The sequence below is a fragment of the Amblyomma americanum genome, chromosome 10, assembly GCF_052857255.1.
Source record: "Amblyomma americanum isolate KBUSLIRL-KWMA chromosome 10, ASM5285725v1, whole genome shotgun sequence".
Classification (NCBI taxonomy): domain Eukaryota; kingdom Metazoa; phylum Arthropoda; class Arachnida; order Ixodida; family Ixodidae; genus Amblyomma; species Amblyomma americanum.
The window spans coordinates 3,615,204-3,630,715 of NC_135506.1; the positions used below are offsets into that span (position 1 = coordinate 3,615,204).

Below are 15,512 nucleotides of genomic sequence, written 5' to 3' on the forward strand. Positions count from 1 at the left end.
CTAAGTGCCTGAATGCCATCCACTCGAAGCCACAATACAGCCGCTTTCGCGTGTGTGGTGAGTGCGGCCGCGCTTCCGTACGTGTCGTTTTAGCACACATTTTACGCTCGTTATTGCATCATGCATTTAATCGGCGGCTGTTTTCGCGCGTGCCTTTAGTTTGCTTAGTGAGGTAAAAACGCTTGCGTGCTGTAAACTCAGGGAAAACTCCGCAGTAAATATCCGTGATCGCAGCGGCACAGTGCAACGTTTATCGGAGCATAGCAATAAACCGGCTGTCGTATTCTGAGGTAAATTGCTCTGAAAAACGGCATTGATATATGAACGTCAGTCGTCAATGAGTATCGGGCTTCGGAAGCTGACTACGAAGAAGGAGGTCGATCGAGCCATTAAGGGAACCATAGATAAAGTGCTCGTGCTGAGGTTCGGCGAAGAAGCCGACTGCCTGCGCATCGATGACATCGTAAGTTGAGCATGCACCGAGTTTTACGGCGATGGCTCCCGTATCGTTGTTGTGAGTTACTCGCATTGAACACATTGGCTGCCACGCGCTCTCTTCGCAGCTGAGCAAGGCGGCGCCCCTGCTGTCTCGGATGGCAGAGGTGTACGCCGTGGAGCCCCACTCTGTGCCGGTTTACACGAGTTACCTGGACGTAACGATCACTCCGGCTACGGTGTTCTTCTTCAACGGTCAACACATCAAGATAGAGAGTGACAGGTAAACTTCGAAGGTGAAGCGAAGCGCCTCGACAGAGTGGAAAGCACTCATTTGGGAAAAGTGTGCGTTGCGCCCGTAATTTTGGGAAACTGCCGAAAATTGTGCATTTGCGGATACATTTGTCCAGGGCTCATGTCGGTAACATTTGGCATCGTAGTCGGAGGCAAGTGAATAACATTGCATGTGCTGAAATAAATATGCATGTATGCACATTACTGTGCGCGAGGCTGATGAGCCGTTCAGTACAATATACAGATCAAGTGATGCAAAGGCATCTGGGTCCTTAACCTAAAGGCTAGTTGTGGGTCCATTTTATGTATCCGTAGAATGGATCCCCTGAGCGAATTCAGTAACTTTAGTGTTGGCCATAGAGTGTGCAACTGAAGTTGCGCAGTTCCAGCTGTCACGAGTTGTGTATTCAGGAATATGGCAGTGTTTGGTGGCATCTTGTTCTGGGGTGGAGTGGAGCTGTGTTTTTTCGTTCAACCACATTTCATTAGGAAGCGGCTCTTAGCTCCTTCTCTTGCCACACTTTTTAAATGTTGCCATGTTTGATTTATGATTTATGGGGTTTAATGTCCCAGAGTGACCCAGGCTATAAGAGATGGCGTAGTGAAGGGCTCCGGAAATTTCGACCACCTGGGGTTGTTTAATGTGCACTGACACCGCACAGTACATGGGCCTCTAGAATTTCGCCTGCATAGAAATTCGACCGCCGCAGCCGGGATCGAACCCACGTCTTTATGGCCAGCAGCCGAGAGCCATAACCACTCAGCCGCCACGGCGGCTCTGTATGTTGCAATGTGTGTATGTTTGTTTTTGTATGTCTGTCATAGTCCCATGTGTCACTTCAGAGACATTAAAGCCGACATACCACCACATTTTCATACTTCATGAAACGAACGTAGTGCCAGTTTATCATGTTTTTTTTTATTGTGTACTTCTTTGTGGCTTGTTCTGCCAACTCCCTGTGAATTGCAGTTACTTAGCCTGTTTTCGGCTTTCAGAGGTGCGGACCACACCAAGTTTGTCGGCTGCTTCCGGACCAAGCAGGACGTGATTGACCTGGTGGAAGTGGTGTACCGGGGTGCCATGCGGGGCAAGCTGGTCGTCTCATGCCCCATTGACCCTGCCCACATGCCCCAGTATGACCTGCTCTACATGGGCATCTGACCGCCATGTGGACCCTGTCGATGCTTCAAGCAATCACTCGCGAGCTGCGAGCAGCTCGCCGGCTACTCTGGTTGAGGGCTGGTACAGGATCCCTGCAGTTGAGGTAGCTCTCGAACACCTTTCTGCACTCTTTCTAATGGCAGTTCTTGTAGGTACTGTCTTTGTCAAACATACACAGCCCAAGAGGTCTTCTTCTGAAACTCAGGGACCGTAATCTCATGAAGGCGGGAGGGACTCAAGTCCTCAAATCTCCAAAGCTTAGAACTGTCAAATGTGCTTAAGAGCTCCGCTATATGGCTTGGAAGCAAACCCCTTGAGCTGTATATTTTTGACAAAGACTGTACCTCCACATGCCATAAAAAGAGTATGCTTGTGGATGGTTGTGAAGTGGTGATATCAATCCTATGCTCCGATAGTGATCAAGCGGGACACTCTGACAGAGGCTGAATGGGATGGAGTGTTTGTCAAACGGGACTGAATGGATATTGAATGTGAACGAATACCAGCGAGTGTATGTTGATATTTTATTGCAGATCTCGGGCAGATTTGTCGAAATTGATCAGATGTACCATACATACTATCGTAATGAACCCAGTTTTTTTTCCAGAAATGTTGACATCAGTTTGGGGGGTGGGTTCATTATGCGAGAACAAAAGTGTCAAGAGATTTTTTGGGAAGGATCGAAATTTCATCTCATACCTACGTCCGCCCTTCTGTCATCAACAAACACACGCGGTCAGATGCGTTTGTGCCGCTGTTATTTAGCATCGTTCACTTTGACGTGATCCGACAATTTTTCGATAGCCGATAACATAGTACACAGGTCTCTAGAATTTCGCCTCCACTAAAATGTGACCACCGCGGCTCGGATCGAACCCGCTTCTTTCGGGTCAGCAGCCGAGCACCGTACCCACTGAATCACTGTGGCGACTGTTCTTGCTCTGAAAAAATTCACATATTTCTGGGGATGTTGTTGCTTACAGAGGCATCTGGCTCCAGCAGCAGCAGCAGCATCGACTGCCACTGCTATGGCGGCGAAGGCCACTGGGGCTAGCTGTGGTTCCTCTGGGTCTCGGCGGCTATCTGATGGCAAACAAGGCAAGCAGCAATGCACAGGAGGAGAAGCTGTTTCGTGCGGCCAAGCTGGGCAATGCGGATGAGCTTCGACGCCTCTTGGCTGACAAAAGTATGGATCCAAACTGCCGCCATGCACTGGGTTGGACGCCACTGCACGTCGCAGCCATCAGCGGCCATCGCGACTGTGTCCTGGCCCTTCTCGAAGCTGGTGCTGATATTGACGCTGGCGATGAATTCAGCAATGTTTACCAGATGGCACGTGAGAAACAGCTTCATTCCCTCGAGGCAAGTACACTGGCATCATCTTAACAATTCCTGTGCTCTTTGCAGTAATGACCAGGATCAGATGAACTGGTGCATAAATTGAAGTGTGAACATGCAGGCAGGCGTGGGCTGGTGTCATCATGTCCATGGGTCCAAGCATTGTTTTTTTAATTTTATTGCTATTATGTAGCTATAAATTGTGTTGGATTGAATCTCTGTAGGGGTGTGCTAATAGTACCTTTTCCAAACTGAACGAACACAAATAGTGTAGCTTTGCTACTGAATCGAATACGATTGGTTTAGCTGAAAACTGAATCGCATACGAATCGAATACAAATTGAATAGTGAGAGAACCGAATCGAATATTTTGACGAATATTTGCTACTTGTGCGAGTATTTAATAAGCGATCATAAGGAACAGTGAAGTGCTGCTTTCGTAGTTATTCGCACTCTTCAGAGCCTAAAGTTTGCTGCGCGGAGGCACCATCGTCATTGCAAATGGGAGCGGTGATGGAGGTGCCACGGGAGTGCACTCATATGAAGGAGCATGTAGCTCTCGGCCCTGTTGTGTTTGTCGAAACGATTCTGTCACGCTCTCAAGAAATGCGGAAGTGCGTCATAAAGGATGAGACACCTTTTAATGCCAGCCGTACGACCCACTAACCGCTTGAAACCATACAATGCCAAGGAAGGCAGGGGACAAAGTAAGCACTTCTACGCGCCTCTTTTCGGTCCTGCAACGTTTTAACATGAATGGTCAACTAATTGGCTTCCATGGACGGTAATTTCAGGTATACAGTTCGCGGGATGCACATGTCTAACAGCTGAAATTTTGCAGCACGGCCCTTGAGGTTGCTAAATGAACTGGTGCAATATTGCTTGAATTGCTGCATGTCTCTGCCGGTAAGATAACTCCATTCATGATTCACAGCGGCACCTATTTTGCCTTAATACTACTTGTGCCCACGTTTTCCTAGGCCCTTTGATCATGCCTGTGCAATGCTTAGAGAATCCTGACAACTTCATAACCGGGAGCAAGTGCATGTGCATTCTTGTTGGAAAGCAGCAACTGAAATTTAGTGGCAGGTACTTTGTCCTGTTCTTTTGCCTAAATGTGTAACCCTGTCATGTTCCTTGCTTTCAACTTTGCTACGACACCTCCTGTGCACCTCCCTTGGATGCCAGTCATCCTTGTGTGTGTCTCTTATCGTAGGTGCTGGTAGTACGCGAGGACGAGTTCAGCAACCGGCTGAGCAACCGAGCTTCGTTCCGCGGCTGCACGGCACTGCACTACGCTGTACTCACGGACGACACACAGCTAGTGCAGATCCTGCTGGAGAAGGATGCCGACCCGACGCTGGCCAACGACCAGAACCACCGTCCAGCCGACTACAGCCGTAACCCGGCAATGCGCAAGTTGCTCCAGGAGCACACCGACCGGCACATCAAGAGGCGCAAGCAAAAGGAGGCTGAGGAACGGCGGCGCTTTCCCCTCGAGCAGCGTGTGAAACAGGTTACTCCCTTTAGTCTAAATAGGGTTGAAGATGGGCTGCTTGGCTTATGTTAATTTTTGGAAGGATACACACAGCGTGAAGAGGAACAAAACACAAAGAAAGTGCACAGCACCTCCCTTTGCCCTCCTTCACACTGTATCTTTTCTTTTGTATTTGAGAGCCAGCCTGGCAACCCCGCAGTTATAGTATAGCAGACACACTGTTGAAGGGACACTGAGGACAACTCTATCCAATTATTGCTTGCAAAAATTGGTTCTGCAGTTCTTCTCGGTTATCTTCATGCTTGCCTGGCAGAAGAAGATGCATTTATTGCAAAGAAAATTACATTTTCTCGCCACTCTATTCAAACTTGTGTGACATCAGGACCGGGAAGTACTCTCTGACCGCTGTTTGGAAGTGAATACTGTTATAGTCTAGCCCCAGAGATATGCATAAAAATCTAGATGTCTTTATACACCACATTTTGCTTGCAAAGACAATGGGTGTGGTGACACCCATATTTAATTTTTTTCACCTCATCTCATTTTCTAGCTCCGTGAAAGTAGCATCTGTCATCAAGCACGCATTAATTTATCGATACAGGCCAACTTCAGTTAGTCCGCATGGTGCTTTTAAAACTTGGCTGTGTGCAACAGGCTATGGAAGTGACCCTTTGGTCTGATGAATTTGAATACTATTGCAGTTGAGGATTGCTTCAGTGTCTGTGATTTTGTGTCACCTTCTAGCAGAAACATTTTGGGTTTGTTTGAAATCAACTGTCCGATCACTGCTTTGTTAGAGCTAGCGCAGGTGGCATGAGACATGTTTTAAGGAGCATTAAATGTTCGTTAGTGGTTTTATGTTACCGTATTTACTCAAATCTAGGCCAACCACCTAAAGTCCGAAGCCAACAACAAAAAAAATATTACCCCGAATGTAGGCCGAACAAAAAAAGCGAGGACAGCGTTCACAAAATGCAAACAGCATTTATTGAATCTGAACGTGCAGAGCTCACTCAACGTCGTCATCACTAAAGCCCCTCAATGAAGCAAAAGTAACGCAAAGCTTTGAACTTTCCGGCTTCCCTCCTCTCTTAGCACGCCGCCGGATAATCGAGCCTCCCATTGGCTGAGGCGCCGAGGTCACATGTTAGCGCGCACTTTTTTGCTTTGCTCCGCAGCAGACGCCGGCGCCATTGTCGGGGGGTAGGAATCGCACTTCGTTTTCTTTCTGTGCAACAGTTTTGGCGGGAAGTGTTTTTCCTTCTTTGAAGGCGTCTACGCGTTGTGGCGATGCCGCGCTTTTGTTGCGTGTATGGATGCAACAACCAAGGAGGCAGTGGGAAACGATTTTTTATAAATCCGTCCGGAAAAAGCAACGCAGCTCGCTGAAAGGTTTGGCTGCACAGTATCAGCCGGGCAAAATTTGATAATGTGCTGGATCAGCGACTTTGTGAGGTGAGTGGCCGTTCTTCAGCAGTCAGTCCTGCTTTTTCTTTTTTTCGGGTGATTTGGTACGAAGCGCAAGCGACTGCAGTCTTTCTTCGCAGTAAATGCTGTTTGGCATAGTTGTAGATGGACTCGTTCGCTTGTAGGCTACGAAAGCTGTGCTTCTTGTTGTCTTATGCCCACCGTGCCAGCTCTGCTAGATTCTGCAGGTGCAGCTTTGATGTTGCGCGCTTTTCGTGGCGTGTCGACGTGGTAGCAGTCAGACTCGTTCACAGGCTCGACTCGAAAGTTACACTTCATATTGTTTGAGCCCCCATGTTTACGTTGCTCGCGTTGGAGGTCTGGCTCTCATCTTGCAGACTGCTGCAGGAATTATTGCCCCAGTGGGACTCCTTCGCTTACGAACCCCATACTCAAGAGGAAGTTCCCGCTGTTTGAGGCCCGCTGTACATACTGCTCGCAATATAGGTCTAGCTTTTATGTTGCGCGCATTACTTGCCGTATGTGTGTCGTTACAGATGGACTCCTTCGCTCACGAATTCAATAGGAAAAGGACAATTCTTGCTGTTTGAGCCTATGCTGTTCTGGCTGCTAGCGGTGCAGGTCTACCTTTCATGTTGAGCGCATCGCTGGACATATTTGTTTTGTTGCAGTTGGACTCCGTCACTCACGAACTCGACGCCAAATGGGTGGTTCTTGCTCATGAAGCCCCCGCTGTTCATGCTGCTCGCGATTCAGGTCTAGCTTTCATGTTGCACGCATTGCTGAGCGTATTTGTCAGGCATGGTTCATACCAAAATTGGGCCTAGGCACAGTAACGCAGCTATCACTTGAATACTCGATATCTGCGTGGATAATAATTGAGAAAAATAGGTGAGGAAATTGCCAGCACAAATATGGGACGGAACTACGCGCGCGGGTTATTATGACAGATGCTCGTTCACTCGGCCACAGCATATTTTCAGACTTAGAACATTGGTTAGCCTTGTACGGCACTATCTGCAGTTTCGAGATGGTTGAAGCTCACGCACCTTTCAATGCGCGTGGAATGATTTTGGCATGAAAGTGAATTCAAAGCAGTAGCACCGCCGCGGTGGCCGAATGGTTATGGCGCTGGCTGCTGACTTCAAAGACGTGGCTCGATCCCGGCCGTGGCGGTCGTGTTTCGAATGAGGCGAAATGGCAAAGGCTTATGCACTGTGCAATGTCAGTGCACGTAAAAGCACCCCAGGAGGTCGAAATTATCTTGAGGTTTCCACTATGGCGCCCTTCATAGCCTGAGTCGCTTTGGAACGTTAAACCCCATGAACAAACATCAAAGCAGAAGGGGGCAGCCAGATTTTGGTCAATAACCATATATGATTGAAATAACGTGATGTTGATCATTCTTTTCTTCAGAAACATCCAGCAGTAATAAATTTTTTCGCGTATATGGGAATGCTCGGAACCTAGCAACATGCGACGTACTACTTTGTAATCACATGCTTGGTTGTAACCATAACAAACTTGGCAAGAACATATTTCTCATAACTGCCCGAAAGGTACAGTTGCTTAGAGCAGGTGAGCTTATAAAAGTTTGGTGTCAAGGCATTGACAATGTTTCAGCAGAAATATGGGAGACTTACCCCATTCTATTTTCTCCGTTTTTTTTTTTTTTCAATTTTACTTCAAGCAACTTCCTAAGCGAACCAACGTGTTTGCTTCAGAGAGAACTGAGTAAATTCGTGTTTTGATTTTTCAGTATTTGAGTTTTTTTTCTTTTGCACGCTACTTCGACCAAAAGCGATTAATTAACTGCGGCAGTCCAGGCTACTGCATGTTAGGCATGGAGATTACAAGAGGGAAAGCAATGTTTTCTTACAAGCCATTATTGCATATGCTGACCCAAGATGATGATCATCTAAACAAGTAACATTCGAATGACTCATGTGGCACTGTAGTTGCTCACGAAAAAGCGTTTAAATGCCTTTTTGGTTGCTGTTAATCAACCCAAACTATTAACCCTACATCAAAATTCTGATCACAACCGTGTTACAGTGCGTAACTATAGGGCATCGTATTCGCCTATTTACAAACAAACATGACGTGGCTACCATCAGTCGGATATTTTCAACAGTAGCCTGCGAGGTGTCCGAGATATATTAACTCCAAAATAATCTCCAAGATTTCATGCACTAAAATAATTAAAATTGAGACGAGTAATCACCTACACACTGAATAGCACAGCCCATTGCACGAGCGAACGCGCCTTTGAGAGAATATATTATAGGAAGAATATATTATAGGAGCATTAAACCGCCATCTGGTCAAATAAAGCATAGGCCGCACATCTAGTCGCATGTCGGTCCACTTCTTCTTGGAGGAGTTAAATTTTTAAAAAGACTGGGCGAAAGACACCGGTTGGAAAACACGACTCCGAGACATTCACTATAGTGCCGCGAGCTCGCTCACTCACTCCACCTCCACCGTGTGCACCATGGTCAAAACGATCTCAGTACGAAAAGTTCCAATAAAGGAGTGCAACATGGGTCGAGGCAGTTATTTGGGTAAGTAATTTTTGTGTCTCCCATGCCATGCGGCCGAATCAGAGGCGGAAAATGCAACAAAAGATTAATTCAGGCGCGCGGCCCACTGCGCGCCAAAGCGCCAGCATTGAGAACACAACGCGCCGAGTATATTTACTATAGTGCCGCGAACTCGCTCGCGTACGCCACTTCCAACGTGTGCAATCAAAGCGATCACAGGGCAAAAAGTTTAGATAAAGCAGCACAGCGTTGGTCGCGGCAGTTATTTCAGTAACTAATTTTTCGATCTTCCATGTCATCATGTCATTTCGACTGAAGCCAAGGTAAAAAACGCAACACAAAATTCATTCGGGCGCTTGGTCTGCTGTGCGCCAAAAGGCGAGCGTTTGGAGCGCCTGCTAACATCCCCCGGCCTAGGTGCCGCCACCATCGGCGCCCGGGATCACACGTGTACCATTAACACATGGTCCACATTTTTGGGCAAACTGGTGTCGAGGATTTATTGCTGCAGGAAACTTGAAAGCCTGTCTGGCATGTTGGGCACTCTTGTGTTTTCACCCGAGCCTTCTATAACTTGTGCAATAAAGCAGTGCAGGGCTCTAATCAAAATGAGCTGCCTCACAGTAACACACCAGCATAATTTTCATCAACATTTTCATCACTGCTTGACTAGTACTGCTGGCCAAGATCATTTGCCAGATTTTTATCGTTCTCACTTCCCATAAAGTGTAATTGAACACATAGGCATTGACCAACTAAAGGCAAATGAATTCTTCTGAGCTTAACTCCTGTTGAAGTTTTTCGGACTTCTGTTACGTGCAGTTCGATTGAGCCGGAAGCTGCTGTGTTGCAGCTCGAAAATCTTAGCCTTATGCTCTCCCAACTTGCTCCGCCCAGGTGATCGTGGGCCAGGAGGGTGCGATCGCTCTGGTTGCGGCCACCATCCGACGCAAGGAGCTGGGTTGGTTCGACGATGAGCACCCACTTGTCTTCCTCTTCCTCGGCTCATCAGGCATCGGCAAAACGGAGCTGGCCAAGCAGATGGCAGAGTACCTGCATGGGGGCAGCACTGGCCGCTCTTCTTCTGCGGGAAAGGGCTTCATCCGACTGGACATGTCCGAATACCAGGAGAAGCATGAAGTGGCCAAGCTCATCGGCTCGCCACCGGGCTATGTGGGCCACGACGAGGGGGGGCAGCTCACGCACCGTTTGCGCGAATGCCCCAACGCAGTGGTGCTGCTTGATGAGGTACAACGCTCTACTCTGTCGTGTATTGCCGATGCCAGAAGCTAGCGCAGTGTGCAAGCTGCAGGAAAAAAAATGATTTCCCGCATGACATGGAAGCCAGGGGTGCAGTTTGCACTTCCACTCTCTGGCCTGTGCAGTGCACCTTTCGGTTCTAAGCTGCACATTCAGGCTGGAATCATAAACTTGTGGTGCGTACAAGTATCACCATGACTTGCCTATGGCAGTTGCTCAGGCATTCCCGATTTGAAGAACGACACTGAATGCTAGACACTGTGCCAGACATCATGGTTAGGAATGAAAGGAGAGTGCCGTGCATTTGGGTTGTTGGCAGGAGCCTTAATATTTATGGTGTAGCACTGAAGCATTCACATTTATTTCATTCGTTGACAAGGAATCATCCTGATGTGTGCACGTTTTCATGGTTATGAGTGCACATTTTGTCGTGTGTTAGCATTAATTGCTTTTTGGAGCCAGTAACAGAGTGATTGCGTTTTTGTCAGCTTCAGTAACGATGTGCACTTACTGTATTAGCAAGCTACGTTATTTACCCAAATGTAATTCGACCATGATTGTAAAGCCAGGGTCGACTTTGCAGGCATGAAATGGGGGATAAAAGAGGGCGCAAATGTAATGCAAGGGTCACTGTCACGAGAGTGAAACAGAAAAAAAAAGTACACAAAACGACAAAAGAAAGTGATGGATGATTTAGCGTGCTTAGGACAAGTGCGAATTAGGTGCGCTAGCACTTCGCTTTTCACTTTGATTTAGGTCCGAGGCTCAGTTTTCAAGGTCATGAAGTCTGAGAGTGGGGGCCTGTGTGCTAGTGCACTAAAACTGCTCATACTACTCCTGGTGCAGTGGTACAGCAGTTCAGTGGTGCGCTACTGCCCTGCGATGGCAGTTGTTGCCACCGGTGGGGCTTGTATGGCCCAGGTTGCTCTTCCCAAGCAACCTTTCTTGACCAATCATTAATTGAACTGCCACCTGCCGAGGTGGACAGTTTGCTCACAATCTAATGGGCAGGTTGTGATGACGTCACAAGGTCGCGCGACCTAGGCAGTCCCCCTAGGTGGCAGGTGGGCCACATAAGGCAGGTTGCTCACAAACAGCTGAGCGACTGAATGGAAGCTCTAGTGCTAACGCATTGAAACAGTACATGAACATAACGTGAGGAATGAGGCTGCAGTATAGATCCTGTTTGGTGGGCGGCAGGAGGTTTCTGCATGGCAACCCTGAACGCCCACCAGCTTCAATACTGTTGTGAGGTTAAAAAATTGGCAGTGGCTTAGCTCGGCTATGCCAGGGTATACTTAGCGAAAGCTAAGGCATAGCTTGGTTAGCCTTGTTTAATCTTGATTGCAAGTCCAGGTTAGTCTGGTTGTCTGGCTAGTTGTTGTCACATGGTTCGTCACGTGGTGCGGTGCGACCACGGTGGGAATGCGAGCACCGCGAAACTGCGAGTTCGTGGCCAATGTAGCTTTTGCTACAAAACTAAAATCTCCAACTGAGGGGTGCTCACAGGCAGAAAAGACAAAGAAAAAAAGGCAGAAAAGCTCTGTACAAAAAATTGGGCAGGGGTTTATGAACAGAAATACCTAAAAATATCAATTCCCTGTGGCCGATCTTCATGGGAAGACGAGGCGGCCTTCAAGCCTTAACGTGGTACGGTATTTGCTACCAACATTGCCATGCAAAGATTTAACGTAGCCGTACCATTTCAAGAGAGCCACGTAAAAAGATTCTCAGATAAGACTGATACAAATATATGTGTGGAGTCCTACCGTCGCCACATCAGCCTTGTGCTAGAGGTCCCATTGTAAAAGCAACACTTCTACCAGTACCTGAGGCACATGGTAAGTCATGCCTCCCAAACGCCAATAACCGTTCTAGTCAACATTTAAAAGAGTCATCGTCGAAAGGAGCATCAGATACCCGTATGCAGGAAATAGATGAGAGCACCTTTGGCCAAGCTTTTCGTGTAACCGAAGTGGTTTGCTGCCATCTGTGTGCAACTTCAAAGAACGAAATGAATGTCTCGTATGTTCTGTCGTGCACAGCTTCTGTGCAGTTTTGCATGACGGTGCTTGGTAGCAATCTTGTGGTGGTGCGCTTTCTTGCGCAGAAGCATTATACATTTTTTCTTTTCTTGATAGTGCCACACGGATGCCGTGCCATTGCCCTGTGAGTGCCATTGTACAGGGTCACGTTTCGCGTTTGCTGCGAAAGTTCATCAGAACCAAAGCACGTGCGAAACAGTTCTAAGTGGATTTTTTTACACAGAGTCCTATGGGGAACCAAACAAATGGTCTCACAATGTTCATCTTATCCGAGAATTCTTCTTACCTAACTTAGTTTGTCATAATGGAAGTCTATTGTATAATCCAAGGAGACTTTTCTATTTTCGATTTTTAAAAAAATCGTCCTTTATTCAAGTAAATGCAGTGTATAAATTTCGGATAAAGTTTATGTCCACTTGAAGACTTTTTTTGCAGAGGTTATTAGGTATTTCTTTTTTTTTTTTTTTCACTTTAATGTTCTATTGTTGAGTTCATCACTGTGGCAGGCCTGCTTTTGTGAATGCAGAGACACGCTATTCCTTATTTATTTATTTTTTTCCAGGTGGACAAAGCGCACCCCGACGTCCTGACAGTGCTCTTGCAGCTTTTCGATGAGGGTCGGCTCACAGACGGCAAGGGAAAGACAGTGGTCTGTAAGGATGCCATCTTTGTCATGACCTCCAACTTGGCCAGCGAAGAGATAGCCCAGCATGCCACCGACCTCCGGCGAGACGCCGAGCTGCTTGCCCTACAACGCCAGAGCCTCCAGCCCAGCACAGAGGAGGTCAGCATCCGGAGCGAGTTCAAGGAGCGGGTGGTGCGCCCCATCCTCAAGCGCCACTTCCGGCGTGACGAGTTCCTGGGGCGCATCAACGAGATCGTCTACTTCCTGCCCTTCTCGCGCAAAGAGCTGACGGTGCTGGTGACTCGGGAGCTTGAAGGGTGGACGCGCCGGGCTAAGGACAAGCACGGTATTGACCTCACCTGGGAGCGACGAGTGGTGGAGCTCCTGGCTGATGGTTACAACGTCCACTACGGCGCACGTTCAGTCAAGCATGAGGTGGAGAGGCAGATTGTGAACCGGCTGGCTGAGGCGCACGAGAAGCAGCTGCTTGACTCAGGTTGTGCGGTTCATCTGGTAGTTGAAGACAGTGATGAGGGGGGACCACCCAGGATTGCCTTGTTAGTGCGACCCAAGTCTCACCGAACTGTGGAGCTGGACTTGCCGCTGAGCAACACTGCCCCTCTTGGTGGCAGCTGAATCATCTTGGTCAGTGTGCTGTGCACCCATGCTAAGGGACGTGAAAATTTGCATGCCAGACATTGCTGTAGTTTCAGTGGTCATTTGTTTTTGTTTCTTTCTGTCAAATCCTGCAGGTAGTTGCATTAGTGAAATTCTCTGCAACATGTATTGAGCTCTTGAGTGCACAAGCTGTGACACCTTGTCATACAGGGCTGGGCAGTGCTAAAACTTTTCTATAACATTATGTTTGCCACTGGCAAGTGCATTAATGGGCATTATGTCTCTCATGTACTGCTGTGGCACTTCAAGGTTTGGAAGCATTGCTGCTGGTACAGGTACCAAGCAGAATTGTCATCAGCTCACCTGTTGGTCTAAGAATAGATAAGCCTCCTAACTGCTCGTGTGCGCACATCGCTTTGGTGAGGGACATTCAGTGGCATGGGTCACCTGAAAATTTTCCCGAACAAAGGTGGATTCCTTTCTTGTCAGAATATTAATATGAACTGTGCATCAAGAAGCGTACCAACTGCAAGTTTTGACTAACTTTTGTGTACCGATTCTTTGAGCTGGTGCTTTCTCGAAGTGAAAATTTGGGTTTTTCAAAAATTGCCACTTAGGCAGTTAATAGAAATTAAGTTGTCTGCACGTGCTAACTGTGCACTATGAAACAGTAGCGTCTTTCTTGATTTAATGCGTTTTGGTGCGCTAGTTGGTTCGGAAGCATCGTAAGGCGTACAGTTCAACAGTCACATGCGGTGCAAGGCAAAGGACACGAGGTGAGACTTGCGTCTCCGGCCACACTGTATGCCACACAATGCTTCCCGATTAACTTTTTGCCCATGCATGTAACAATACGTAAATAAAGGTGGTGATTACTGCAGTCACTGTTGCCTATCAGCATTTCTGCTAGCTTTGGTTAGATGGCATTGCTGCGCCGCTTTTTGGCAGCGCCTGCTGTTGAGGCATTCAAGGCGGCGACCGTTTTTATCTATAAGCATATCAGTTTATCATTTCTGTCTGTGGTCTTCCTGTTTGGCAAAAACATTGAAAGGAAGTTGCGGTAAGCCACGTACCAGTGTATGGTTTACAGCAGATTTGCTTCCTGCAATACATTGTTTTTTACATCGTAAGCTACGATGCTGGATGAAGATTAGTATCGGCTGCAGACATGAAATGAAACTGAGGATTTGCAAAAAAAGTGCTCATGCTACCTACAAGAAAGCTATTTAGTTGCACTCACCATGATGGCTGTGTGGTTTAGGCGTTTGGCTGCTAATCCCAAGGTCGCAGGTTAGACCTCGGTCGTGATGGTTGCATTTCGATGGAGGTGAAATACCGCATGTTCCATATTTATTGTCCGGGCCGTAAAAAATTCTGCACAAGCTACTTGGCCTTAACCACCGACCACAAGGTAGCTTGTAGTACTCTGCGTTTTTCAGTAAATAATTTAGCATTGGAACTTGCCTGGATTGTCCGAAATCGGCGAAAAACTGTAGTCGACTGCAGCAGAATTTTTGTTATGTTTAGTGGAGCAGCCGATTTGAGAGGTTGCGCCACCTGCTGAACTGCGAGGCAACCAATGTCACTGCTCGGAGCTGGGGCGGCTGGGGTGGGTCTCGCAGTTCCCCAGATGACGCAGCCTCTCAAATCTGCTGCTCTATTCACCACGAAAAAAATTCTGCTGCAGCTGATTTCAGTTTTTTGTTGATCCCAGACAATCCAGGCAAGTTCCGATGTTAAAGCATTTATCGAAAGATGCAGAGTACTATGAGCTACCTTGTAGTCTGTGATGGGCCCAAATATGCCAGTAGTTTTTGTAGGAGAATTTTTTACAACCTGGATAGATAAAAAGACTCCAGGTGGTCTAAATTAATCCGGAGCCCTTCACTACAGGCTACAACGTCCCTAATGGCTCATGCATTGCTTCAGGGCATTGAACCCCACAATTTACGAGTTATGTTCTCACTTTCATTACAACTTTCATGTTTAGCTGTACTGGTTGATTGCAGCTAGATTCTTCTGCCATCTTGGTTACCTGACTATTAGGATAATTAGCACCAATTGCAAACATATGAAATTAAGGGTTTGGAAAAGAAAATGCACACACGATCTACAAGGAGCTGCTTACTTTAATTTGAACTTTCATGTTTAGCTGTACTGCTTGATTGCAATGAGGTTTTTCTGCCATCTTGGTTCCCTCACAACCGGAAAAATTGGTACCCACCATTTCCTTTCAATGAAATGTGGTCGTCTATTTCATGTTTCA

The 15,512-nt window shown here is 47.3% G+C and overlaps 2 protein-coding genes across 2 annotated transcripts; both read left to right on the top strand.

Annotated features, from left to right (window-relative positions):
- The first annotated feature begins 337 nt into the window (after nucleotides 1-337).
- On the top strand, nucleotides 338-1,891 carry LOC144107353 (thioredoxin-like protein 4B). Its single transcript, XM_077640342.1, has 3 exons — nucleotides 338-463; nucleotides 564-718; nucleotides 1,726-1,891. The coding sequence occupies exons 1-3, from the start codon at nucleotides 338-340 to the stop codon at nucleotides 1,889-1,891; spliced, it is 447 nt and encodes a 148-aa protein (XP_077496468.1).
- LOC144107068 (mitochondrial disaggregase-like) lies at nucleotides 1,726-14,130 on the top strand. Its single transcript, XM_077640051.1, has 5 exons — nucleotides 1,726-1,994; nucleotides 2,875-3,253; nucleotides 4,446-4,745; nucleotides 9,596-9,946; nucleotides 12,566-14,130. Exons 1-5 carry the CDS (start codon nucleotides 1,897-1,899, stop codon nucleotides 13,262-13,264), a joined length of 1,827 nt encoding a protein of 608 aa, XP_077496177.1. The 5' UTR covers nucleotides 1,726-1,896; the 3' UTR covers nucleotides 13,265-14,130.
- The last annotated feature ends 1,382 nt before the right edge of the window (nucleotides 14,131-15,512 follow it).